Raw genomic sequence first — 26,339 nt, forward strand, 5'->3', positions numbered from 1 at the left:
CACGCTGCTGTCATTTGCCTTGTATGTTTACGGTTCCTTGTTTGAATAGAATTCTCCTGCTGTCTCATCACCAAGAGGCAATGTTTTTAATAGGATTCCATTACGCAAATAGACACTTGGATCATAGGGTAGAACTGCTTCTGCTTTCTTTCTGCAGATGCTTTCCAAAGAAATTCAAAACTCAGTTACCACAACATGTGCCAGACTTACAGTGTAGAATCTGACAAAGTCTTGAATGGCCTGGTGTTCCATTCCTCTCCTCCTGTAATCCGTAAGGTCAAAAAGAAAGACCCTAATCTATACTACTTGCTATCGAAGGTTGGGATTCAAATTTGGACTGTCCGTGAGAGCACTGGGGCTTTTAGTTCACAACAGAGAATCAGAGTGTGTGCTAGTTATATCTAAATATAAATAGTATCTGAAGAAGTGAGCTGTGGCTCAAGAAAGCTCATACCCTGCCAGAAGTTTTGTTAGTCTTTAAGGTGCTACTGAACGCTTGCTCTTTTCTATGGCTATCGACAGACTAACACGGCTACCCACCGTGATCATAATCCACCAAATAACATCTGTTCGGTCCTGTGCTTTATTGTCATTGTGTCCTCATCTGTAAAATAGCTGCTAGAATAAACATTCCCAAATTGTATTTCACAATTCAATTCAAAGGAGAGGCAAAATATGCACATTTCCTTATCCATATTATTGTAGAATGTAGCATGTTAGCATGATGGCACCAATGAATTAGCAGTTAGTAAAACAGTCATTTCTTTTTAACAAGCTCACCTACATTATCCCTTTTTCTGGTTCAACAAGTACTGTAGGTATTTTTCATATCTGGCCTTGCTTTGTAGGATAACATCTTCATCAGCTGGTATAGCTGTTTTAACTAGGAGTTTGAATGAATTATTTTCTTAATTGCTGTAGTGCATTGGCAGGATGAAAGTGAATGTTCTTTATTTCTCTTTTTTTTAAAAATTGCAGGGAATTTTGGTTGCTCCCAGGAGATTCTGAGTATTGCAGCCATGATGCAGATCCAGAATATCTTTTCAATTCCTCCAAATCAAAAGTCACAAGCTGTAAGTGAAATTGTCATACCTCCCATCAATGTCTTTCAAATTCTACAGCCTCTTTGACATGGAAAACAAAGTGGTGAATTTCTATTTGTTAATGAACTGTGTGAAGTGCTTTAGTCATGTAGTCTATGTACGGTAGAAGGTAAAACCATATGTGTTTCCTTTGTGGAGTGAGAGTTAAATAAGTTTGCTTTTAGGATGTGGGAAAGAAGGAAATGTTTAGATCAACTTTTGTGAGAGTTGATTGGGAAACGCTGGTATTTAATAACTGAAGAGATTGCTTCTTGAAATGTCAGACATAATGTATCGTTGTGGTAAATGGCAGACGTTTTATTGTAACGCAATAAGGAGCCCATTTGGTTTGGTGGCAGTAGTTGAGCATGGCAATCTTTGCTTTGTATGTTTGACTGATTCAAGTTATATTTTGTTCTAAACACTATGTAGATACAAACATTGGATGAAGTGAGAAATGTGCTGCATAGCACAGAGAAGGGTTGTTCCTAGGTGAACTGTGTCAAGGCGGTCACCCTGCCTTGGTGCAGTAACGTAACCAAGTCTTACTTGGGTTTGGTCTCAGTGACTCCCCGAGTAATATGCCCCACAAAGCAAAAGAAGGCTTTATTGAAGAAATTCAAGAAAAGATATTAGAAACAAGGCATATAGTTCAGTAGCAGTAAAATGCACAAAAATAACAAAAATGACTAGCTGTCTGACTTGTGTGTGTTAAGTGCCATCAAGTCGCTTCCGACTCATAGTGACCCTATGAATCAAAGTCCTCCAAAAAGTCCTATCTTTGACAGCCGTGCTCAGATCTTGCAATTGAGGGCTGTGGCTTCCTTTAATGAGTCAATCCATCTCTTGTTGGGTCTGTCTTACTTACTAGAGTCCTATCAGAATGCAGTTGGTTCTTAAAGCAAAGAGTTCCAGAGCGTAATACAGTATTTTCCTGGTGGCAAGGAAGGGTACGGAGGAAAGGGTAAAGGGGATAAGGATTCTTCTGATTATACTTAGAAAAACACTGGCCATAACCTCCTGACCTCTTCATCCAATCACTGGGCAGTATTCATGGAACTTTCCAGGGTGAGAGTGAGTTCCCCCTTCCATGCCGGATTCATCTCTGAACTGTGTGAGCTAATCAACAGGCTTGAATAGATGGCCTTAGCCAGTAACTGCTTGCGAATGTGTGTGGCTAACACCTGCACAGAATCAGAGAACTTAGGTGGAACTAACTGGAAAATCCCTCTAAGATGGCTTCTCTCTTGACAGACTGTAACCAGTAAATATGAAGAATAGGTAGTTGTGAGGATTGCAAAGATAAGATTATTCACAGATTCTTTTTTGTCAGTGGAACTATTGCCAAGAGAAAACATGTGGTTCCTATAAGAAGGAAATGTTTGCTTATGTCTTCCCCCCCGCCCTTTTTTTTAAAGTGTTTCTCTTTTTACAGATCAGAGAACATAGAAAGTTTGCAGTGGAGGAGGGTGACCACCTCACTATGCTGAATGTCTATGAAGCCTTTATAAAAGTAAGCTGAAGTATGTGAAGGGGCAGAAGCGTAGGATATGTGAGGGAGAGGAAACTCTCCTTGCCCCCTCATTGCTCACTGTTTTCTCCCCCACCCTTGCTTGGTTTTCCTGTCCATCTGCCTCTTCTCCCACTCAGTCCTGCTTCCTACCTCTTCTTTGGCCCCCTCCTCACCTTGGTTCCAGTGTCCTCTCCTCTCTGTCTACAGCTTTTGCCTCATCACCCCCACTGTCCTTACCTCACTGCAGCCTTTTCCACTTTTCCTCCTGTCCTGTTGACTGACTCCATTTCCTGCTTTCCTCTTCCTTCTCTCTCACCATCTTTCAGCGGAGGCCTCAGTGAGGTTGTTCTGACCTGGTCAGGCAGTCCAAAATGGCGACTGGTATTTCACAACGTGGTCTTGCAGGGTCTCGCTTAACGTTTGGGGTTGTCTAGGCAAAGTAAAATGCAAACCAAGATCTCATGTTGTAGTCTCACAAGAACTTGACACTGGTAAATGTTTTAATTTAATCCCCACTCCATTTAAAAATTGTTTTGGCAATCTTGAAAATTTCCCTGGGTTTCTAGAAACAACTACCCTGAATAGTCTCTCCCCCCCCCCCCCCATGATTCTTTTGAGCCACGCTGGGGGTGCTGGATGTGTAGCTCAAGCTGTCAAAGCCAGTCCTGGGGACAAGGAGTTGTATAGAGTGATGAAGCCGCTCCTGGAGCACTGAAAGCCCTACATCAGTTTGATCATTACATTCCTCAGTGCCATTCCTTGGATTGCTGGGCTGTCAATAATGCTGAGTTTAAATTTGTTCCTCTTACCATGAAATGTTTCTGTTATCTCCTTTCTTCCTGCTAATCTTGGGTGGTTTTTTTTGCTTTCTGCTTTTTTGTTCCTTCTCATCATCTGCCGCCAATCCTCAAAAGCCCATAGTTTCTGTTTCATAGTTGTTCCTTTACTATTGGAATGCCCCCTCCCCATTCCCAGATATCTGCTCTGTCCATTGCAAACTTCCTGAAGCATGCAAAGGCTCACCTATTTGTATGCCTTCCCCATACAACTTACTTTCTCTACCCTTTACCCAGGCCTTCTTTCTTTCTTTCTTTCTTTCTTTCTTTCTTTCTTTCTTTCTTTCTTTCTTTCTTTCTTTCTTTCTTTCTTTCTTTCTGTCTGTCTGTCTGTCTGTCTGTCTGTCTGTCTGTCTGTCTGTCTGTCTTTCATCGCTGCACTTCATAATTCGTAGACACACAAGCCTTTCTATAGCAGCAATGTCAGCCTCAGGCAAGGTTTAGGGCAGTGGTGGCGAACCTATGGCACGCATGCCAGAGGGGGCACTCAGAGCCCTCTCTGTGGGAACGCATGCCGTTGCCCCAGCACAGAGTTCGCCTGAGTTCGTTACTAGAAAGCCAGAGGGACGTGGGGCTTGGCTGCTCCCCTCCCCCTCTCCATGCGCACCTGAGGGCATTTCTCACATCACCCGCCACTCTGCCCAGCAGCCCAATGGGACGCTTCCTCCCTCCCCTGTCACATGCGACAGGGTGGCTCACATGCGGCGTGAGGATGCAGCGCGGACGGCAGCCTGTTGAGTCTGTGGCGAAAGTGATTCCCGTGGTGGGGTTGGAGAGGAGCTAGGTTGGAGGGGAGCATAGCTCACAGCGTGGCATAGCTGGAGGGAAGCAGAGCGCTCGGGCCACAGCGTGGGCTTTGCGGTACCTCCCACCTTTCAGTGAAATCCCCTACTAAAAGAGGAACACCCGCTTACCCAGCATGTAATTAACCTGTGGAACTCCTTGCCACACGATGTGGTGATGGCATTTAGCCTAGATGCCTTTAAGAGGGGATTGGACAAATTTCTGGAGGAAAAGTCCATCACGTGTTACTAGCCCTGATGGGTATGTGCTACCTCCTTATTATCATATTCAGGTTAAATTGCCGTGTTGGCACTTTGTGATAAATAAGTGGGTTTTGGGTTGCAGTTTGGGCACTCAGTCTCTAAAAGGTTCGCCATCACTGGTTTAGGGCAACAGAAGCAGAAAGTAAAGTGAATGTACTTTTCTGATTTTTTTGTTTTGTGTCAATTCATTCTAGCTTTCTCTGTTTCTCCTCAGCATAACAAGAGTTCTCAGTGGTGTCAGGATCACTTCCTGAATTACAAAGGTCTTATCAGAGCCACAACTGTGAGAGAACAGCTGAAAAAACTTCTTGTCAAGTTCAAAGTACCAAAAAAGTCCAGTGAAGGTATGAGCAGTGGGAGCTAGTTCTTGGTCATTTCTCACCCAGTGATTGTGTGTGTGTGTTAAGTGCTGTCAATTTGCTTTAACTCATGGCAACTCTATCAACTCTATCTAACTCATGGCAAATCAGTGTCCTCTGAAACGCCCAATCGTTAACAGCCTTGCCCAGGTCCTGCAAATTGAGGATTGGGGCTTCCTTTATAGAGTCAATCCGTCTCATGTTGGGTCTTCCTGTTTTCCTGCTGCCTTCCACTCTTCCTACTATTATTGTCTTTTCCAGTGGTTTTCTGGGTGCTGGCTAAACACAAATCCAGAAAGCGCGGGCAAAATGCACGTAAATGCAAGGGGAGAGCAGACAACCCCTGAGGGTTGTAAAATGCATGCATAATCAAAGCAAAGCCCCGAAGTAGTTGGCAGGGTTACTGCGAGGAAACAGCTATGCATAAATGGCCAATCCAAATGGTGAGTTGGCAACAACATACTGAACATATCCCACCTGGCAATCAGTTGTGTACCTTGAACAAGAAGGTGCCAACTGAATAAAACATGATAATCAGAGTTATTCCCAGCGTGACTTAAACTTGTAAATTTTGGTTCCAGATGTCATAGACCAAGGTCAAAAGCTTAGAGGAGATGATCTTGCTTGATGCTGTATTTCTCTTCAACATACAGATTGCTGCATGTTCTGGTCAGAATAATACATAGTTCTTTTTTATGGCTCTCTTCCTAAAGGCAGTTCAAAGGGAGAATCCAACATAAAATTACTGAATTAGAATTCAGTAACAAATTCAAAATAATCACCCCAGCCCCACCTCAGTTTAGTAGAGATCTGGGGTTCCTCGGCCACTATAAATGTTAATACTTTGGATGTCCCACCCCTTATAGATGTTAATTACATCAGTTATACCTCTGTAACTTCCTGCTGTATCTGGTTATCTCACTTTATTCCATACTAGGTTTTATGTTTTTCCTATCTTAACAACGGTTGAGAGTGACTCACACCCATTCTGAGTGAACTGATTACTCTTTTAGATTAGATCTTGTTTTGGACCTGCTTCTCTTTGTAGCACCCCCCACCCCACCCCCATACCTTTCTGTTTGTATAAATTTGGCAGAATGGACTTACATTCCAGCTTATGCTGAAATAAATTGTTATTCTTCAAAGGCCCACTGGACTCATGTTTTATTCACTTTTTCGTTGTGTGTGTTTTTTTTTGTAATCTGCCATAACTCCAGAAATTCAGAAAAGACATATTTTAAGACAAAGTCATTGACCCGGAAGAGTGCAAAGCCGTGTATACTGCCCCAGGCTTCTGGGAGGAAGAAAGAAAATGTAACTGACGATGAAATATTGAGCAGTTACTAGAAGAGCACTGTGTTCTTCTCTTTCACTAAATGTTTAGCCCAATAGGAACGTCCTGTGGTCAAACTACATATTACGTGGCAGATGCATGCAGCTCTGTCCTTCTTTGTTCTGTTTTTTTTACTTCTAAACTACAAAAAGCAGTTGCAGGAAGCTGCCAGTTTGAGGAGGAGAATGGTGAGGGGAGGGACTTCTTGGCATACCTCCTACAGTTGATCAAGTCCACATCTCTCCCCCAACCCCACTCCAGGGCAGCTGCTTTTCCATCCACAAGGTGGAAAGGTACTTGGTTGTATCCTAGAGATGTTGGAAACCTCTCTCTTTCCTCTTTCCCTCAACACCCCTGTGTGTCTCACAAAAAGACACTGCCATAGGTTCAGGGGCCGTTGCAGCCAGAAAGCCATGCCAGCATCCATGGTCTCCAGCCTCTTCCACCCTACCTGGTATTTTTGTTTTTTGTTGTCTAAGCAGCTGATTTTCCTCTTGTGTAAGCCCTTGGTCTTTTGTCCAAATTTTGCAAAGATAACTAGTCATGTTCTCCATTTCAGGTGATCCTGATCCTGTTCTGAGATGCATAGTTGCTGGATTCTTTGCTAATGCAGCCAGATTTCACTCTACTGGAGCATACAGGTAAAATCCAGGTTTGGCACACAGGAAACTTCCCTAAAAGCGCAACTTTTCTGAATTGATTTGCTTAGGTCACTGGAGCTCAGCCCTGCAAATGAGGAGGGAAGAGAGAGAGGATAGATGTATAGGTGCTGCACTCAGTTGAAGAATGTAAAAGGAACAAGGGAGGATCATATAGGCCCAAGTTGTGCCTTGGAGAAAGGGTCATAGAAAAGCTAAGAGCCAACAAAATAAATTAGCCCTGTCAGTGAATTTTGCTGAGAGGATAAAAAATTATGTTTGACCGTGGGCGGGGTATATGAATATTTTCTCTCCTAGCTCAGCTTGGCTACCTCATGAGTGATTTAGAAGAGACTTTTGCAACTGTTCACCAGTTTTCATCTGAAGGATTGTCAAAGAAGAGAAGGTGGCTAAAGGCTCCCAATAATATTTTAATGGCATAATCGTTTGGAGCAAATAGTATGATGTAGTGACCGAGTGTCAGACTTAGGATCTGAGTGATCTTGGTTCAAATTCCGACTTGGCCGTTAAGCTTGCCGGGTGACTCTCTTTCCGTCTGACCTACCTCATAGGGTGGTTGTGAGGAGAAAATGGAGGGGCGAATGGTGTATGCCACTCTGAATTCCTTGGAGGAAGGGCAGGAAAATGTACTAAATAAATAATATAGGTTTAGCAGACAAGGCCCTGCTTCAGGTACCAGAACAAGACCTTGTCATTGCCTGGAAGTTAGAGCTGCTCCCACCTTGTCTAAGAGTTGATAAAATTGGTTGATTTGTTAGAAGACTTTCAGTAGGCTTCTGTTTATCATAGTAGCTTGTGTTGGTCTTAATGTCTGCTTAGTTTAATTTGCAAATAGTGTTTATAATTATTGAGTTACCTTCAGAAAAACTTACCATTTCTGTTTTTGAGATCAGAATGTCAGGCTAAGAGTGTGATTTCCACCAAGTCTATTCATGGCGGACTTGGAATTTGGCCCTAAGCACAACACAGTTGGGTGGATCGTGAGTGCTACATCCCAGGCAGCGCTCCTCCTTCTGTCCTCTCACAGATTCTATTCCTATGAGGGCGGGGGGGGGGGGGAATCAGTGGACCCTGAGGAATAATATGGAGTGCATGGGAAGGTATATGTGGAAATGTAGTGCAAGTAGAAGCTAGCTTTAGTACCCAGACTGTTGCATAATAGAGGTAATTTGCTGTATTTATAGACAACTGAATATAGAGGAATAAGATACAAAGCTTCTGTGCTGTAGCATGAAATCTTTGTGATTCCTCCTCTTGTGATATAGGCAGAAACCTAACTTGTGAGTGTTGGACATCGTTGCCAGAATTTGAATTGGATACCTCTAGCTAGCACCTGTATGAACTGCTCTTATCTGCACTGATTGTTTGTGCTCCCCCTCCCCTTAAACAGTTATATGCAAACATTAAGCCTGAAATAACACTCCTCTTTCTAGGACTATTCGTGATGACCATGAACTACATATCCACCCCACCTCAGTACTGTATGCAGAGAAGCCACCTCGCTGGTATGCTAAAAGAGGTTTAATTGGGTTGGACTCTGACCATAATTCTGGGTCATAACTTTTTATGGAAAATCATGGTTTCAGTATGCACAGTATTCCCTTCATTTGATGTTGCTACTTCTACAAAAAGCTTGGTAGAACATAGCATTTTGGAAGTAGTTGTAAAGAACTAAACACTAACAGTGCATTCCTAAGCAGAGTTATTCCCTTCTAAATCCATTTAAATCGGTTGGCTTAGTGAGTGCTTAAGATTAAGCCCCGTGGCGCAGTGTGGTAAGCTGCGGTATTGCAGTCAAAAGCTCTGCTCATGACCTGAGTTCGATTCTGACGGAAGTCGGTTTCAGGTAGCCGGCACAAGGCTTACTCAGCCTTCCATCTTTCTGAGGTCGGTAAAATGAGCACCCAGCTTGCTGGGGGTAAAGTGTAGACAACTGGGGAAGGCAATGGCAAACCATCCCGACAGCCTGCCTAGTGAACGCTGGGATGTGACGTCACCCCATGGGTCAGTACTGACCCTGTGCTTGTACAGGGGACTACCTTTACCTTTAAGATTGTCTGGTAGTTTTTTGTTTTTTTTTTAATCCTAAGCACCAACTCCCAGAGGCTTGTACTCTGAAAGGCATATTTCTTATAATATTTGTTTTCATGGCCATCCGTATCATTCATTTCTGAGGGATGATCGAATGAGCACTAATCTGTGCTCCTCCCTTTGAATTTTGATGGTGGTTTCATTTGGTTGCTGCTGTTAGAAGTCTTTGCATTGCCCTGTTGGAGGATGGTCTGACAGTGCACGAAAGAAGGCAGGACTATAAATTCTGTGTTTGTATCTCAGACCTTCTAGCAGCCCTTGCAACTGAAGTTCAAAGCCCACTGTCAGGTGCTTGAACCCATCTCAAAAGTAATGCCCCGAGGATATAATGAGCAATACGGGCAGGGATCTTCTGCCTTGGGGGGGTATGACTGGTTTTTCTTCAGATTCTCACTCAGCCTTTCTCAGTGTGCAAAGGTTATTGCTCATCTAGTATGGTAATAAAATGAAGTAAGTCGCAGAGGAGAAAATGACCCTAACATGACACTTGAATCCTGTGCACCAGGTGGAAACATGCATGTGTTCCATCATGCTACAGATTTAGGTAGTAGTTATATAATTTAGCCTCCATATAATGACCCGTTTCGTAGATGAAATAAGCAGGATGCTAGTTAAATGTCCTACTAGTCGATGCTCTTTCCTTTCTGTTTTTTAGGGTGGTCTACAATGAAGTTATCCAGACTTCTAAGTATTACATGCGAGATGTGACAGCTATTGAGTCTGCTTGGCTGTTGGAACTGGCTCCTCACTTTTACCAGCAAGGAACGGTACGGACTCGGCATAGACTCCAAACGGTACCATTGCCGTATTGGCAGCTCTTGTTATTCTCTGCTTTTCCTGTGCTTGCTAAATGTGCTTTGCAATAGTTCAAGTGAATTGTGTCTAGGTGTGCACATATCGATAAACCCGAACCAAAAATAAACCCGAAATTAGCCATTTGGGTAAATTTCCAGTTCAGGTTTACCAAATGCAAAAACCTGGGGAGAAAGCTGAAGCTGAATAGGCAATTCTGGAAAAGGCCAAATAATTGTTCATTTTTGGGGGGTCCTGGTGTGGGGGGGGGGTCATTTTTCGAGGTAGAGCCCCCAAATTCACAGCGTAGCTTGAAGGGACTGTCCTTGCACAAATCCCAAAGTTTAGTGAAGATTGGGTCAGGACGTCGATTTTATGGGGTTTGGAATGGGTCGCCCCCCTCCTCCATAGGCAAGCATTCAGAGGTTTGCAATGGTTGTCTATGGAAGAGGGAGGCAGCCCCTTCCGGACCCCATAAAATCGGACCCCTTGACCCAATCTTCACCAAACTTTGGGGGTCATGCAAGGACAGTCCCTTCAAGCTGCACTGTGAATTTGGGGGCTCTACCTCCAAAAATGCCCCCCCAGGAGAATTTTAAATGTACTAACCTTTTTAGACTTGTTGTCAGCAATGGCAGCCATTCTGCTTCCTCCCTCCCTCATGGTCGATTGCGAGGTTGCTGTTAATTATGGGAAATTGAGTTCTTAAGGAAGGAAGGAAGCAGCCATTACAAGTGTGGGAAACGGAATTACTATCTGTCACTTTTTTTATCCTCCAAGGAGCTCAGGGCAGCATGCGTGGCTCTCTCTCTTTTTTTTTTAGGCTCACAAATACTTGGTGTGGTACATTAGGTTGAAAGAGGGTCACTTGTCCAAGATCACCCAGTAAGCTTAATGGCAAAATGAGGTTTTGAACATGGTCCTAGCTTGACACTGTAAGCACTATGCTGTATTTGCTGTTCCAAGAGAACATATGAACATAAGAAAGGCTTTGCTGGATCAGACCAAGGTCCATCAAGTCCAGCAGTCTGCTCACACAGTGGCAAATCAAGAGCCTCTAGGAAGCCCACAAACAAGACAACTGCAGCAGCACCATCCTGCCTGTGTTCCACAGCACCCAATATAATAGGCATGCTCCTCTGATCCTGGAGAGAATAGGTATGTATCATGACTAATACCCATTTTTAGTAGTAGCCATGAATAGCTCTCTCCTCCATGAACATGTCCACTCCCCTCTGAAAGCCTTCCAAGTTGGCAGCCATCACCACATCCTGGGGCAGGGAGTTCCACAATTTAACCATGCGTTGTGTGAAGATTTACTTCCTTTTATCTGTTTTGAATCTCTCACCCTCCAGCTTCAGCAGATGACCCCACGTTCTAGTATTATGAGAGAGGGAGAAAAAGCTTCTCCCTGTCCATATTCATGGAGGAAAGGGGTATTCATGGCTGTTAGTTAGAATGGATACTAGTCATGCTGCATACCTATTCTCTCTAGTATCAGAGGAGCATGCCTATTATATTGGGTGTGGTGGAACACAGGCAGTATGGTGCTGCTGCAGTCATCTTGTTTGTGACTTCCTAGAGGCACCTGGTTGGCCACTGTGTGAACAGACTGCTGGGCCTTAATCTGATCCAGCAGGGCCGTTCTTATGTTCACTCTCTCCATACCGTGCATAATTTTATAGATTTCTACCATGTCTCCCCTTAACCGACTTCTGAGCCTGAGCAAAAAGATATGTGTAAATACTTACACACCCCATGAATCATTCAGATAACAAGGCAGCAAGAGCCAGGGCTTTTAAAAAGCCAATCAGGGACATGTATGCTAATAAAAGGGTTCCATTCTTCATGCTAATGGAGGTAATTTGAATCTAAATGTTTAGCTGTTGAGGGAAGGCTGTCCAGGAGTTTGAGAAATCTCCTAGGGCAACTGAGGAGAAAAATGAAGAGAAAATGAAATGGAAGAAGTTCCATTTTAATAGGAAATAAAAACCACCACTTACCCATTAGTATCTAGAGGAATTACAGTGGACAGAACGACATAAACTGATAACAAAGGAAGGGGGAGAGTTTCTGCAACCTAGGAGTGTGATCTCAACTTGAGTCACACCCTTCTAAGCTTATTGACTTCCATGGACTTTCCATTTATCAGAGGAGCATGCCTATTATATTAGGTGCTGTGGAACACAGGCAGGACAATGCTGCTGCAGTAGTCTTGTTTGTAGGCTTCCTAGAGGCACCTGGTTGGCCACTGTGTGAACAAACCTCTGGACTTGATGGACCTTGGTCTGATGCAGCATGTTTTTTCTTATGTTAACTCTGGTTAGGATTACACTACAAACAACAGGCAAAAAGAGTCTGCGTAAGAATGAGAAAAGATTAGTCTTAATGATTCCTCCAAACCTTCTTTGGAAAATGCAAGCCCCATACAATTCATTAGAATTGTGAAGGGATGGTGAATTTGGTCAGTGAACACAGAGAGAATGAGGAAGGGAAGGGAGAAACGGGGGGAGGAAAGCCTTGTGTGTTCCAAAAATCTGAACTCCTTTCTCTTAGTAAAATCTTGACTACGCCAGCCGTTCGAGTACATATTCAGTTGACACAGAGAGTGCACCTAATCAAACAGATGCTGTGATATAAATCACAGCAACGAAATGAGCTGTCAGCCTCGGAAATAGTTGAAGCTCAGACGTATGTAAGCACCTGAGCTTGGAATGCAGAAAGAGTGTTCTTTGAAAAACTGGTTGGGTCTCTATAATGCTAGCCTAGCAAATAGGCGTGTTAAACATTTGTTAACCTGTTCTCCTTGTAGTGAATAAAGACATTATCTTTGGCAGCATTAATAATGGCCCGTGCCAATACCGTAAAAGTGCCTTTAAAAAGAAGTAATTACAAAACTCAACTACTGTGCAGTTTTTTTAAAGAGCATCTTTATGTTTTTAAGTATCAGGCAACAAAATTGTTTATGGCTTTATAAATAACGCTGATTCTGTATTGGCAAATGCTTGGGGGTTCAATGTGATTTCTGGAATATTTCAATATGAAATATTTTTACCTGGTGCATGACTTTAAAAAAAGAGATTGACTGTTGCTAACATGGAAACTGATTGAATTAGGAATGGGAGAAATTATTGCGCAGAACATTTGCGAAACTCTGATGCCATGGGCTGTCTGCTTCTTTCTTTGCAGCATCTTTCTCTGAAAGCCAAAAGAACGAAAGTTGATGACCACTGATGCTCCATGGCTGTTGAGCTTCCGGCCGTGTGATGCTGAACCTGCCGCTGAATCGAAACTGTGCTACAGACCCATCCAACGATTAGTCGATTAGCACCCTGATCCCCACATCAACTTACACGTGTCGAAATGCCTGCCTCCCAGGATCCTGTAGGATTTATGCATGACCCCAATACATTGTAACACTTAACGTAGAGCTTGCATTGTGGACGTTTTATCCCTCAGTCTTAATCGTAACCGTTCCTGTTTACCAAGGGCACCTTTGCTCCTTTTTAAACTAGGTAGAGAAATTAGCAGTACAAAAGGAGACGTACAAAACCATAGGAAATTTTGCAATGCTTGGGTAACCACACTGAGCCCTTGGGGTGGGGAGCTGCGGTGCCCTCGGGGTGGGGAAGTGGCGCTCAGGATCCTTTTAGACCACTGTGAAAGCTGCTGGCTATCCTTCACCTGCCTGCAAATTGTAGACAGGTATGGGAGCTCAAGCAAAGCCTTGAAATACCTTCAATGGTTTGCAACGAAAACCTTGAAACTGTGATTGTGCCTAACTGCTGTGATATTATTTTTTATTGTCATTGCCCTGAAGCAATAGAATTCTAGTCTTTCCGTATATTGCTCCTCTGCACCTTTTCTTTGGCTTTGCTTTTCAGACCACATTTATAATTTTTGGTACACCCCCAATGCTTTTAATTCTGTGTTTTAATTTATATTTTAACCTATTATATTGTAATATACATTGATTGTTGGAAGCCCAACAACCAAGGTTTACGCAAGTCCTTAGTTCCTTGCCTTTTGTTTCAGAATAAGAACTAAGAGACTTGAGGCCAGTCTCGCACAGAAATATCCTCGTGTGTCCAGTTTTAAAACAATCTGAAGTTGTATGTCTTCAGAAGCTTCTGTGCTCAGTCTGGGATTGCCTTGCAAAGTGTTCCTTTGCTTTGCTTTCATGATCACTGTCAGTCATTTAACAGTCAAATGGTGGTGACTTACACAGCAATAAAGAGGGGATACTTCCTTTAGATTAGGGAAGGAGGACCAGTTCGTGGGGGAATTCTCTTTTCTCCAGATTTGGATGCCGCATGTTCAAGGGATACCCTCGGTTCAGAAGCGGGGCAGCGAACAGCTCCTGGCCTGAGGCCATTCGGGCCTTCTATAAATGGTCTTCTCGTGTTTGACCAGACAAGAGGATATTTCTTATTCTGCTGATGCCACTTCAGTATAGGAAGGAATGGTGCTCAGTGAAAAATGATGGTGTTCCTGTGCTTGGACGCCCCGTTCCTTAAGTACTACCGGATGAGGGGGAGCTCAGACATGGGAGTTTCTCTTGCCCTCCATTTAGATAGTGGTATGGCCACGTAGAATAGATGCAAGGAGATTCGGTTCTCTACAAATAAATTAGCCCCATTTTTTGGGAGGGGAGGGGAATGAGATTTCAGCTAGTGAAATCCACGTCTGTGCTACTTATAGCCAGATTTCACTAACGCCAAAGCAGGCTTCTGTGAGCCTGCGAAGTATTTGCACAAAATTCACCCACCTCTCTACATGTGGAACAATAGTTGGCTCTTTGCAGCTGTTCAGGCTGCATCCCTCCAAAGGTGAAGAGTGGTCAGTGTCCTGTGCCCTGACCAAACAGCACATTGGCTGTCTTTCCAGAAAAGCTCTTCTCCGGGTATCACTGACATAACTTTGAATAACGACATCTTTATGTTGTTTGTTTCAGAACGATGTTGTTCGGATGTGTTTTTTAAGATCACACCTTTTGTTGAATCCCTTGTCCCTGTTCCATTTTTTTAAATGTATGTAAATGATGGCAATTTTTACATAGACCAATGTCTTCCTTGCCCCGGGTGTGCGTTCGGAGTCTCTCTTTCAGATCTTCCTTCCCATTCTGCTTCCCTCAGATCTTCAAAGGAGCTTGTTCTGTCAGTGTGTGGTCCTCGCAATAACTTTGTATTGTATATATCAGCCGCTTAACAAACTGTTCCCACCTCTGGACTTCTGACGTGACTAGTTCTCTGTGTATCTTTCTCTCTGTCAATACGTGAGCTCTTTTGAGATGGGGTTGTCTGTATTTTTGTGAACTGTATGGTGTCCAGAATATTGTTGATGCTCCATAGTGGGCATTTGACTTACAACTAAAGCTGTTTACCCTTTAGAGCTTCTGGAGACTTGGATACAAAGATGTGTAAACGTTCATGTCGCTTTTGTCCCACGGTAACACACTAGAGAGAAAAAATAAAGCTGTGGAATCAAGAAATTTTGGGCGTTTTCTGCCTACTAACGAGTTGATTATCAGCATCACTTACCAGATGATGTATATTCATCACTGGTGGCAGTTGGTTTGCTTGGAAGGTAACTTGGATGGTAAGTGTATCTGACATTTCACCTTTCCTTTCCCAGATAGCATGTATACCATAGTTTAGGAAAGGATGCCAAGCCTAAGAGGATGCCAGTGTGGTTAATCAGTAAAGTCAAGGAAGCCATAAAAGCCAAGAAGGCTTCCTTTACAAAGCGTAAGTCTTACACAGATGGAATGAACAAGGAGCAACACAAGTTTGTTTTTTTAATTGATTTTTTGGTATTATTTCAAACATAACAACACACACAATACAATGTACATTCCATATTCATAAACGTGGCTCCTTATCTAAAACAAGATCTTCATTTACATCCCTACGAGCATAACTACATTCTATAATATCATGTCCCCCCATACAAAGTTAACCACGTAAAGCTTAATTATTAGTACTTTTAAGTTATATCAACTGCTGAATCATCTGCTATAATGTCTATCAAATAATTAATTGTACAAGTATAATATTCTTAAATTGAAAAAAACATGTCACTACTTTTTTACTTTAATAGGAGCAGCACGAGTTTGGTAGAACAAACTGATAAGGCTGCCTAAAATAATTCAAGAAGCATATGACTAAAAATAAAGGTGTGCTACGGGTAGATGGGGACGGCACAGAGAAGCTGAATGAATTCCTTGCATTGGTTTTCACAGTGGAAAATGGGGCAGCTGCCTGTGCCAGAACTCCTTTTTCAGGAAGAGTTTCTGAAGCACTGAGCCAAAAAGATGTGATGATTGTTGACGATCTAGGGCTCGTGGACAAATTGAAAACAAGTCACTGAGTCTATGTGGCACCTTAAGGGAACTCAAATGTGAAATTCTTGATCTATATTCAACTCGTCTAAAAGTGTCCTGTCTTTGAGAGGATTGGAAAGTAGAAAATGTCTTGCCAGTTTTTAAGAAGGTATCAGAAGAGATGCAGAAAATGTCAAGCCAGTTAACCTAACGTCTATTCTAGGTAAATTGATGTAAACTGTTATTAAAGATAGAATTCGTAAGAACCCAGAGGAACAAGTTCTTCCGAGGAAGAATCAGCATGGCTTTTGTAAAGTGAAGTCATGTCGTATTAGTTTTCTGGAGTTCTTTGAGGATTACCAAGTGTGGACAGGGGTAATCTGGTGAACAATTACATACTTGGACTTCCGACAAGCTTTTGGCAAAGTCCTCATCACAAGCTTTTGAGTCAATCTGATAAGAGGTGCTTCCATGTATTTTTTAAAAAATGTATGTACTCAAAGTTATTTATAGTCCATCTTTCTCACTTACACTAAAGGCGGATTGCCCAGAGTTAGTCAATACAATTGACGGATGGGACAGTCAATAAACAGTGTCATAGGATTAGGGTTGTAGAACCAATCAGAAGTCTTAAAACAGAACTGATGCAAAGCATAACACATTAAATGATGCAAAATTCCATAGGAGGATCCTAATTTCAGCAAGTTATACACAGTCCCTAATAATTTTTCCAAGTAACTTTCTGAATAATTTAATACAGCGCCTGTGTAGAAAAGCCCTCTTGAATAATTCAATTTTGTTTAGTTTTTAGAAAGCCATGAGAGAGTAGGAGCCTTCCTGATGACCTCAGGCAGGCCAGTCCATAAAGTGGGGGCCACAACAAAGAAGGCACGTGTACGGGCAGTTGTTGATTTTGCTCATCTGCAGGTTGGCAACTGCAGAAGACCCTGCTCCGATGAGTGAAGCTGTTATGGAAGAATGTAGGGGGAAAGACGGTTTCACAGATATGAGGGTCCAAGGCCACGAAGGGCTTTGTATGTAATAGCCAGTGTGGTGTAGTGGTTTGGAGCGGTGGACTCTGATCTGGAGAACCAGGTTTGATTCCCCACTCCTCCCATGAGTGGCAGAGGCTGATCTGGTGAACTGGATTTGTTTCTCCACTCCTACACATGAAGCCAACTGGGTGATCTTGGGCTAGTCACACTCTCTCAGCCCCACCTACCTCACAGGGTATCTGTTGTGTGGAAGGGAAAATGATTGTAAGTGTCCCCCCACCCCCAGAAGTTAACCACTGACGTCTAACAAAACTTGCAATTTATTTACAGGTACTGCCCTTGGGTATATGCGAAGTTTGATGCGCTGTTCTTTCCCCTTCCACTACACTGGCTTAAATTATCTTTAAAGGAGGCAGTTTTGCTCCAGAGCAAGTCGATATATTGGACTGTTTTTATCCCAAGAATGACAAATCCCCCAGAAAGTTTTGAATGTGTACCTCTTCACATCCAATTCCAGATTATTTATGAACAAATTAAAATAGTGTCATCCCTCCCCTCCGCCGCCCACTGATCCCTGTGGAATCCACTGCTTACTTTGTCCAGAGTTCCATGGAAGAAGTCTTGGATACAAAGTCCTTAGTCCATGAACACATTTTTTGTTGGGGGCATTGTCAGTATGCTTTGAATTCACTGTAGCTCTACTAATCCATGACATGGGAAGGAGGGCAGGATTGTTGTGGGGAAAAAGTCAGTGAATCTCTTGTGAATATTTATGTGAGGAGATGGACCGGTGTATCATTTATTGATGTCATGGGGAATGAGACATATTCCCAGTGGAGTATCTGGAGCCTAATTGTAAATCCATCCCCCCCCCCCCACACACACACTGTATTACCAGGCTTCACTCTCTATGAAAGTCTTCGTTCAGAGGGCTGCCCACTAATACAGCCTTTACAGGTTGCTATAAATGTGGATTAAAAGAGTTTTTGGAACAAGGTTGGGGAAGGCTTTATTTGAGAGGGTAAGCAAAAATGGATTTTGAAACTTGTGCCAGAAGTGTCTAACTCTCAAAGACTTAATTAGAAATGTGTCAGCACTTCCATATCATGAAGCCTAGAAACCACTGGTTGTTCTAGAAGAGGGCTGTTAGCCAGAGTGAGAATCAAGATGCCGGCGTGAGCTGCTTTCCTGATGCTGTGGAGTGACCATATAGACTGAGGTTCATGTGATCTGCAGGACATTGATTGTCGCAGTAGATCTGAAAAGCTGATACGGCTGGGACATCATAAAGCGTTGGAGCTGACAGGTACTAATAACCATCCCTTTTGGTCCGATCGGTGTGCGCGGAGTTCTCTAGGGCTCCCAGGGGAAGGTAGGGTTGGCACCTGGTAAGAGCTGGAGACATGGGATTGGGGTGTGTGTATCTTTTTTAAAATCTAGGAATATTGTCCATTTCTCGGAAATAGCACTTATTGATCATTTAACCATTTGTGAATCACAGAAATAATTGTTGATGGGAAAAGAGCTGGTTTATAACCTGCTATGCCAGAAAGGGATTGATTCTAAGTCTTTTATGCATACAGTTCTGGTAACATTGTGATTTAAAATAAATGTCAAAGTCAGCTTTTAACTCTCTCCTTTCACAGGTATAAAAAATAGCTTAGTGCTTTAAAACTTGCTAACCTAACATGTGTCTAAAAATGGGGGGGGGGGCTTCTCTGAGATCAAACTTTGCTGATAAACTATGGATTAAAACTATTAACTCAGATGAGGAGCAGTAGCTCAGTGACAGGCTATCTGCTTTGCTTGCAGAAGGTCCCTGGTTCAATCTCCAGTTAAAGGGATCGGACAGTAGGTTATGTGAAGGGCATCTTCCTGAGATCCCAGAGAGCTGCTGACAAGTCAGAGTAGACGATACTCTGGATAGTCCAATAGTCTTGGTATAAGGGCAGCTTCATGTACACATGTGGATACTAGTTGATTAACTATGGATGTGTGAATTCTCCGAAAATTCAGCGCAAAGTAACTGTGATCTACCCATGTAAATTGTTGCATTTCATGACTGCATTAAATTTTCATTGTGCATGTGAAAACCTAGGTTTGATTGCATCAAAGATATGCATAGGGCAATACACTGGTGCATATACTGGTAGGTTACCAACCAATTTTCATACAGAAGAGTTGTATGAGAAGTGGCCTTTCAATGAACAGGTACCACTTACCAGTTATTTCATGCCCTCTCATTGCTTGCTGGTACAATTGAGGAAGCTACCCCCTGTTTATTAAAAAAAATTTAAAAAGTGAAGGGCCTGTCTGAATAGCTTTATTTGAGGAGCTCAGTACTGCAAGTAGGAGGAACAGGGTTGTCTTAGTGGTGGCCTCGAAGTTATGGGATGAACTCCCCAATAAGGTACCACAATGACCTTTGGGAAGTAAAGTGAAGCTGTACAAGGGAACTGTGATATGCATCTTAAGGAGGTTCTGGAATATGTTTTATATTAGCCGTTGTTTGGTCAGGGTGTTTTTTTATCTGCCTTTCTCTGGAAATGGACTCAAACCAGTTTACTGTGATGATAAAAACAATGTACAATTTTAATCTACAGAAACTAACAAATATATGTAATATAACAACTAGGTGGTAGTGAGAAAAATCCTGACCCTGGCTCATATTTGGATGGGAGACCTCCAAGGAATACCAGGGTTGTGATGCGGAGGCAGGCAACGGCAGACTACCTCTGAATGTCTTGAAAACCTAAGGGGTCACCATAGGTCAGCTGAGACTTGACGTGTAAAAAGCCCTCCTGAATAATTCCACCTTGCACAACTTCAAAAAGGCCATTCCATGCTACAGGAGCAGCCACTGAAAGAGTCCTGGATCTAACAGTGACCATTTTAGCCCAGGCTAGCCTGATCTCGTCAGATCTCAGAAGCTAAGCAGGGTCAGCCCTGGTTAGTATTTGGATGGGAGACCACCAAGGAATACCAGGGTTGTTGTGCAGAGGAAGGCACTGGCAAACCACCTCTGTTAGACTCTTGCCATGAAAACCCCAAAAGGGGTCGCCATAAGCCGGCTGCGACTTGAAGGCACTTTACACACATATACACATGAGAAGAAGTATTTGTTTTCTTAATCTGTCAAATGTTGGCAGGCATGCTGCTAGGGTATTTTCAGAAAATTGGTTTATAGCACAGTGGCTGAGCAATTATTTATTGGGGCAGGTCCAGAAGTCTTTCCTTGAAGTGGCACTTCTGGAAGAGACTTGTTTTAAAAGGGTGGGGGGCTGGTTAGTGGCTTAACAGCAATGATAGGAATGGAGATGTATGTTAATTTTCTCCCACAGGCCTCTTGGAAATGGCCTGCAACGAACCCTATAACCCGTCTACATAGCTTAGTGAGTTGACCAATCAACTCCCTTGGCCGGTCAAGAATGTGCATAATGAGACAAATGATAAAACTCCAAATGAAGTGCTGCTTAGGGGCCTCAGTCAACAAAGCGGAATGGATGGCTATGTCTACTCCTTGGCATGTCCTAAATCCCTTCCTCAGATTGGCCACTTGGAACTTTAATCATCCCTAGCTATGCCTGATAAAATGTTCTGGAATCAACTTTCTGAAAAGGCTGGTACCTAATAAGGGTTTATGTTGAGCTGGTCAGTGTCATTGGTCAGTGTGGTGTGGTGGTTAAGAGTGGTGGTCTGGAGCGGTGGACTCTGATCTGGAGAACCGGGTTTGATTCCCCACTCCTCCACACTAGCGGTGGAGACTAATCTGGTGAACTGGATTTGTTTCCCACTCTTCTTCCTCTTCCTCTTCCTCCCAGAAAGCCTCTTTGAACAGGGAATGGAGGTTGGTGGGCTATTGCTTCAATTCCCCGTTCCTTAGCATGGCCTGATGTCAAGTTCTGTTGCCTCCAGAGATTGTTTTCTCCACAGTTCTCTTGCCTCCAGGTCATATCCCTAGTCCTTGGGGAGCACAGTGGGTTAGAAATGGTTTAAATAAATAAATAATCCTGTGATTTGGTTTCACTAATGCAGATGGCAGGGGGAGTCCCCTGTGGCACTCCAGAGAGAGAGAGACATGCTGGATAATGCCCTTTCAGTCCACTTTCAATGCACTTTAACGACAGTTTGCAAGTTGATTTTGCCGTTCCGCACAGTAAAATCCAGCTTCAAAGTGCATTGAAATTGGATTGAAAGTGCATTATTTGGCATGTGCAGAAATGACCGTAGGTTGTTTATGCATGGGTACTTTCTAGTTCACACACACCCTTGTCTGCCTCTGTTGTTCCTTGGAGTCAGAATGGGGAGAGGCCATGGATCATTGGTAGAGTATGCGCTTTGCTTGCAGAACATCCCAGGGTCAATTCCCAGAACCTCTGGAGGAGGAGGAGGATTGGTTTTTATATGCTGACTTTCTCTACCACTTAAGGCAGAATCAAACTGGCTTACAATCGCCTTCCCTTCCCCTCCCCACAACAGACACCCTGTGAGGTAGGTGGGGCTGAGAGAGAGTGACTTGCCCAAGGTCACCCAGCTGGCTTCGTGTGTAGGAGTGGGAAAACAAATTTAGGTCTCCAGATTAGCCTCCGCAGCTCATATGGAGGAGTGGGGAATCAAACCCAGTTCTTCAGATCAGAGTCCACTGCTCCAAACCACCGCACTTAACCACTACACCAGATCATGTAGTGGTTAAAAGGATCATGTAGTAGGTGATATGAAAGAAGAAGAAGAGTTGGTTTTTATATGTCAGCTTTCTCTACCACTTAAGGAAGACTCAAACCAGCATACAATCACCTTCCCTTCCCCTCCCCACAACAGACACCCTGTGAGGTAGGTGGGGCCGAGAGAGCTCTTAAGAGAACCGTGTTTGTTAATGCCTTCAATTGTTCAATCAGTTTTTCAAGAAAAAAAGATACTAGAGGAAGAAGAAAAAAGGAGAAGAGTATGCTAAGTACGCAGAGAAGAATCAGGCTCACTGATTAAAGATGAAGTCGCCTTTATTGAAGGAACTACTCACCCCACATTTCTTTGGCTGTTGAAGGTCTGCTACGTTCATAAGCAATTCATCCGAAACAGATGAGATTGTGTAACCCTTTGCCTGATCACTTTGTTCATCCCATTTTACCTGTTGGGCTTGCTCTGTGGGTCTGTCTGTAGAAATGGCGTTCCACAACTTTTCCTGTTGCAACAAGCCTTGCATTCTGATCTGCCAGGTTCCATAATTCTTCTCTGTTAAAGGTTCCAAGCGAAGGTGCCGATCTCCACGGGGTGGGGGGTGGGGGGTAGCCATCTTTGTTCCTTTGTCTTTGTCCCCTAACTCTTCTGAGCCTTGGGGCAAATGTTTCTTTTAATCAGTTTAACTGAGTCTGGGCAATCATAACCTTTGTTGGCAGAGTATGCTAAGTACACAGAGAAGGGTCAGACTCACTGATTAAAGATAAAGTTGCCTTTATTGAAGGAACTACATTTTAGGATAAGAAAGCTGAGAGACAGAGCCTCTAGCTGCCTAACCAGCTAAGGAGGGAGAGAGAGGGTAGAATGACTTCCAAGAAGAAGGAGGAAATTGTCCCCTAAGGACAGGCAAGAGGTGTGAAAAAAGGGTGGAAAGGTCTCTAACCTTACAGCCCTAACTAGCTGACCACTTGCCCACCCCCTGCTGGGTCTTCTTCTCAGTTCCTTTGCAGGCTAGACATTGCAACTCTTCCAACACTTTTAGCATTGCCGGCCTTGTGGTCTCACCACCCCTGGGGTTGGCTCCAACCTTCTCGGCCTTGTGTCATGAGAACTGAGCAGGTTGAAAGGAGAGAGAAAATTGGAAGCCAGGATGCCGACAGAGACAGCCTGGGCTTGGAGGCGCTCGAGTAACAAATTGAACGGCGAATATCTTAAGACGGCTCTGGTTTATCGTCCAGATCGGGTCAGCGGAAAAAAAATATTGGGAGGCTGAACAAAGAGATGGGCTCCTTTAGCAGATAAATGGACTGATCATTTCACATTGAGGAACAATCTCTAAAACATAGTTTACTGCGCAGCTGAGGACTGAAGTATTTGCTGATGCCAAGAGCTCCTGCTCTGACCCTAGGCATGAGGGGAATTAAATGGTGCGCTGTTTTTTGATGGTTAAACTCCCTGAAGAAGACACACCATTTGTTACCGGGGCTCTGATGAAGTAAAGTGCGGTTTATATGTACAAGGCCGGCCTTCAACTCATCTCAGAATGAATGGAGAGGTAAAATTGAATTTTACACTCCTGCGGCTATGATTAATGTTCAGGCTGTCAGGTGCTGCTTTTGAGCACTAGGGGGCACTGTGGCCTTGCTGTCGCCTCCTGGGGCTGGTTTATGGGCAGAAGTTGCCAACGGGAAGGGAGTCTGCATAAATGAATAAAGGTTTGCAAGAATAAACCTGTTACAGCAATAAATTCCCTGTGTGCCCACCTCGGTAAAATCCTGTGATACGAGGCAGCACCTGACAAAGGAATAAACTTGTTAGATGAATAAAAGAGCCCCTGTATGTTAAATCACAGCTCCTAATGCCACCGTGCAGCTTCTGAGCGGCGGTCGACCCTAGGCGCAATAATTGCATTGCATCTGAAGGAAAGGGGATGTTGGTATGAACTGAGAAAACATTGCGCTGGCTGGGAATGTACATTGGTTACCCCCCCCCCCCCAACTTGATCGCCTAGAATCCCTTTTCTGCAAGGTGTCAAGAACGGTGGTTTGGAGCGGTGGACTCTGATCTAGAGAACCAGGTTTGATTCTCCACTCCCCCACATGAGCTGCGGATGCTAATTTGGTGAACAGGATTTGTTTCCCCATCCTACACATGAAGCCAGCTGGGCGACCTTGGGCTAGTCACGCTCTCTCAGCCCCACCTACCTCACCTTCCCTACCTCACCCTCCCTTACAATAAGGTAGGTGGGCGATTGTAAGGGAGGGGGAGGTAGGGAAGGTGATTGTAAGCCGGTTTGATCCTTAAATGGTAGTGAAAGTCGGCATATAAAAACCAACTCTTCCTCCTCTTCCTCTTCTTCCTCCTTCTCTTTGCTCCCTCCGTTTTTTTTGTCACAATAACCTTACAAGGTAGATTAGCTTAAAAGAGGGGACAAGGAGGCCGAATGTTTATGGACTTGGACCCAGCTTTCCCCCTCCCCTTAAAGATCAGTCCACAATCCTCTGCACTTCTAGGTAACTGAGGAATTTCAATGCCTGCCTAGCTGAGCTTTGCCCTCTCTGTTTGGGTGTTTACAAGACAGTGGAGCTACAAAACATTTCCCCCCTAGTCGAAATTGAATCCCATGGCCTGAGAGGGACTGACCGAGAGGCACTTTTAAAATGCAGAGGAGTAGGGGAAAGTGGATACAGGAGTGACTCCAGTTCCTTGTCTTTGCGTGCTTACAGATAAAATGACAAATGCTTGCAGGTGTCACCCGTGGCCAGCCACGGGAGCCCTTTCTTCACGCACGATCTAGAAGCAGAGTAGGAAGTCATTTGTCCACCTACTTTTCATCACTTCTCTTCGCGTATGAAATGGAGGCACCTCATGGCTAGCCACTGAACAGCTACGAGTTTGAAAGGGTGCCTCTAAATAGCTGCATCTTATAGAGGCATCCGAATGCTAACCATGTGGGGCCCTTGCCAACTTTCTCTAGAAGGCTATTCTGTAGCAGAAATAGTTCTGACTAACCTCAGTGGATGGGTTCATATCTACCTTCAAAATGGTGGTGGAAGCAAGCTTTGATCTGAAGAATGGAGCTACCACACAGGAGAGTGTATGGAGGAAGGTTGTCCTGTGGATGTGGAAGTCCCAGACCATGGAAGGCTTCATGGGTAACAGAACTAGCCCCTTGAATTGAACCTGGAAACAGGCAACCAAGTATGTGCTCCAAAAATTGGTGTAGTATGTACATTCTCTGTTGGCAGATGAGCTGCAGCATTCTATACGTACTGAAGTTTCTGGGTTATCTTCAAGGCCAAACCCGTGTTACAGAGCATGTTACATTACTCTAGCCTTGAGGTTACTGTGGCCTGGATCAGCATGGCCAGATTGGCTAAGAACCAATAGGGGGGCAGTTTCTGGACCAAATGAAGGTAGTAAAACACACTCTCAAGAACATAAGAAAAGCCATGCTGAATCAGACCAAGGCCCGTCAAGTCCAGCAGTCTGTTCACACAGTGGCCAACCAGGGGCCTCTAGGAAGGCCACAAACAAGACGACTGCAGCAGCACCATCCTGCCTGTGTTCCACAGCACCTAATATAATAAGCATGCCCCTCTGATACTGGAGATAATGGGTATACATCATACTAGTACTCATTTTGACTAGTAGCCATGAATAGCACTCTCCTCCATGAACCTGTCCACTCCTCTTAAAGCCTTGCAAGTTGGCAGCCATCACCACATCCTGGGGCAGGGAGTTCCACAATTTAACCATGCACTGTGTGAAGAAATACTTCGAATCTTAGAATCATAGAGCTGGAAGGGACCACCAGGGCCATCAAGTCCAACCCCCTGCACAATGCAGGAAATTCACAACTACCTCCCCCCCTCCGCACCCCTAGTGACCAGAAGATGCCCAAGATGCCCTCCCTCTCATCATCTGCCTAAGGTCACAGAATCAGCATTGCTGACAGATGGCCATCTAACCTCTTCTTAAAAACCTCCAGGGAAGGAGAGCTTACCACCTCCCAAGGAAGCTTGTTCCACTGAGGAACCGCACTAACTGTTAGAAAATTCTTCCTAATGTCTAGACGGAAACTCTTTTGATTTAATTTCAACCCGTTGGTTCTGGTCCAACCTTCTTGAGCAACAGAAAACAACTCTATATATGACAGCCCTTCAAGTACTTGAACATGGTTATCATATCCCCTCTCAGTCTTCTCTTCAGGCTAAACATACCCAGCTCCTTCAACCTTTCCTCATAGGACTTGGTCTCCAGACCCCTCACCATCTTCGTTGCCCTTCTCTGGACACATTCCAGCTTGTCTACATCTTTCTTAAATTGTGGTGCCCAAAACTGAACACAGTACTCTAGTTGAGGTCTAACCAGAGCAGAGTAAAGCGATACCATCACTTCGCGTGATCTGGGCACTATAGTTCTGTTGATGCAGCCCAATACTGTGTTTGCCTTTTTACTTACAGCATCACACTGCTGACTCATGTTCAGTGTTTGGTCTACTAAGACCCCAAGATACTTTTCACACACACTACTGCTCAAACAAGTCTCCCCCATTCACTGTGGGAGTTATAAAGGGGAAGGTACTGGCTGCACATTTCTCCTTATAACTCCACAATGAAAGGAACTAGACACTT

The 26,339-nt window shown here is 43.8% G+C and overlaps 1 protein-coding gene across 6 annotated transcripts in view; it reads left to right on the forward strand.

Annotated features, from left to right (window-relative positions):
* Window positions 1-13,032, forward strand: part of DHX35 (DEAH-box helicase 35) — a 44,058-nt gene extending 31,026 nt beyond the window's left edge. For 2 of the 6 annotated variants that reach the window (XM_056844055.1, XM_056844058.1), the window contains 7 exons: window positions 979-1,073; window positions 2,518-2,595; window positions 4,692-4,821; window positions 6,729-6,810; window positions 8,262-8,333; window positions 9,575-9,686; window positions 12,901-13,032. In XM_056844055.1, the coding sequence (XP_056700033.1) occupies window positions 979-1,073; window positions 2,518-2,595; window positions 4,692-4,821; window positions 6,729-6,810; window positions 8,262-8,333; window positions 9,575-9,686; window positions 12,901-12,945 (614 nt within the window). In that variant the 3' untranslated portion in view covers window positions 12,946-13,032. Of the gene's footprint in view, window positions 1-978; window positions 1,074-2,517; window positions 2,596-4,691; window positions 4,822-6,728; window positions 6,811-8,261; window positions 8,334-9,574; window positions 9,714-12,900 lie in introns of all 6 variants that reach the window. The other 4 variants (XM_056844054.1, XM_056844057.1, XM_056844059.1 and 1 more) reach the window with 3 other exon arrangements.
* The last annotated feature ends 13,307 nt before the right edge of the window (window positions 13,033-26,339 follow it).

Source organism: Euleptes europaea, chromosome 2 (assembly GCF_029931775.1).
Source record: "Euleptes europaea isolate rEulEur1 chromosome 2, rEulEur1.hap1, whole genome shotgun sequence".
Taxonomy (NCBI): Eukaryota; Metazoa; Chordata; class Lepidosauria; order Squamata; family Sphaerodactylidae; genus Euleptes; species Euleptes europaea.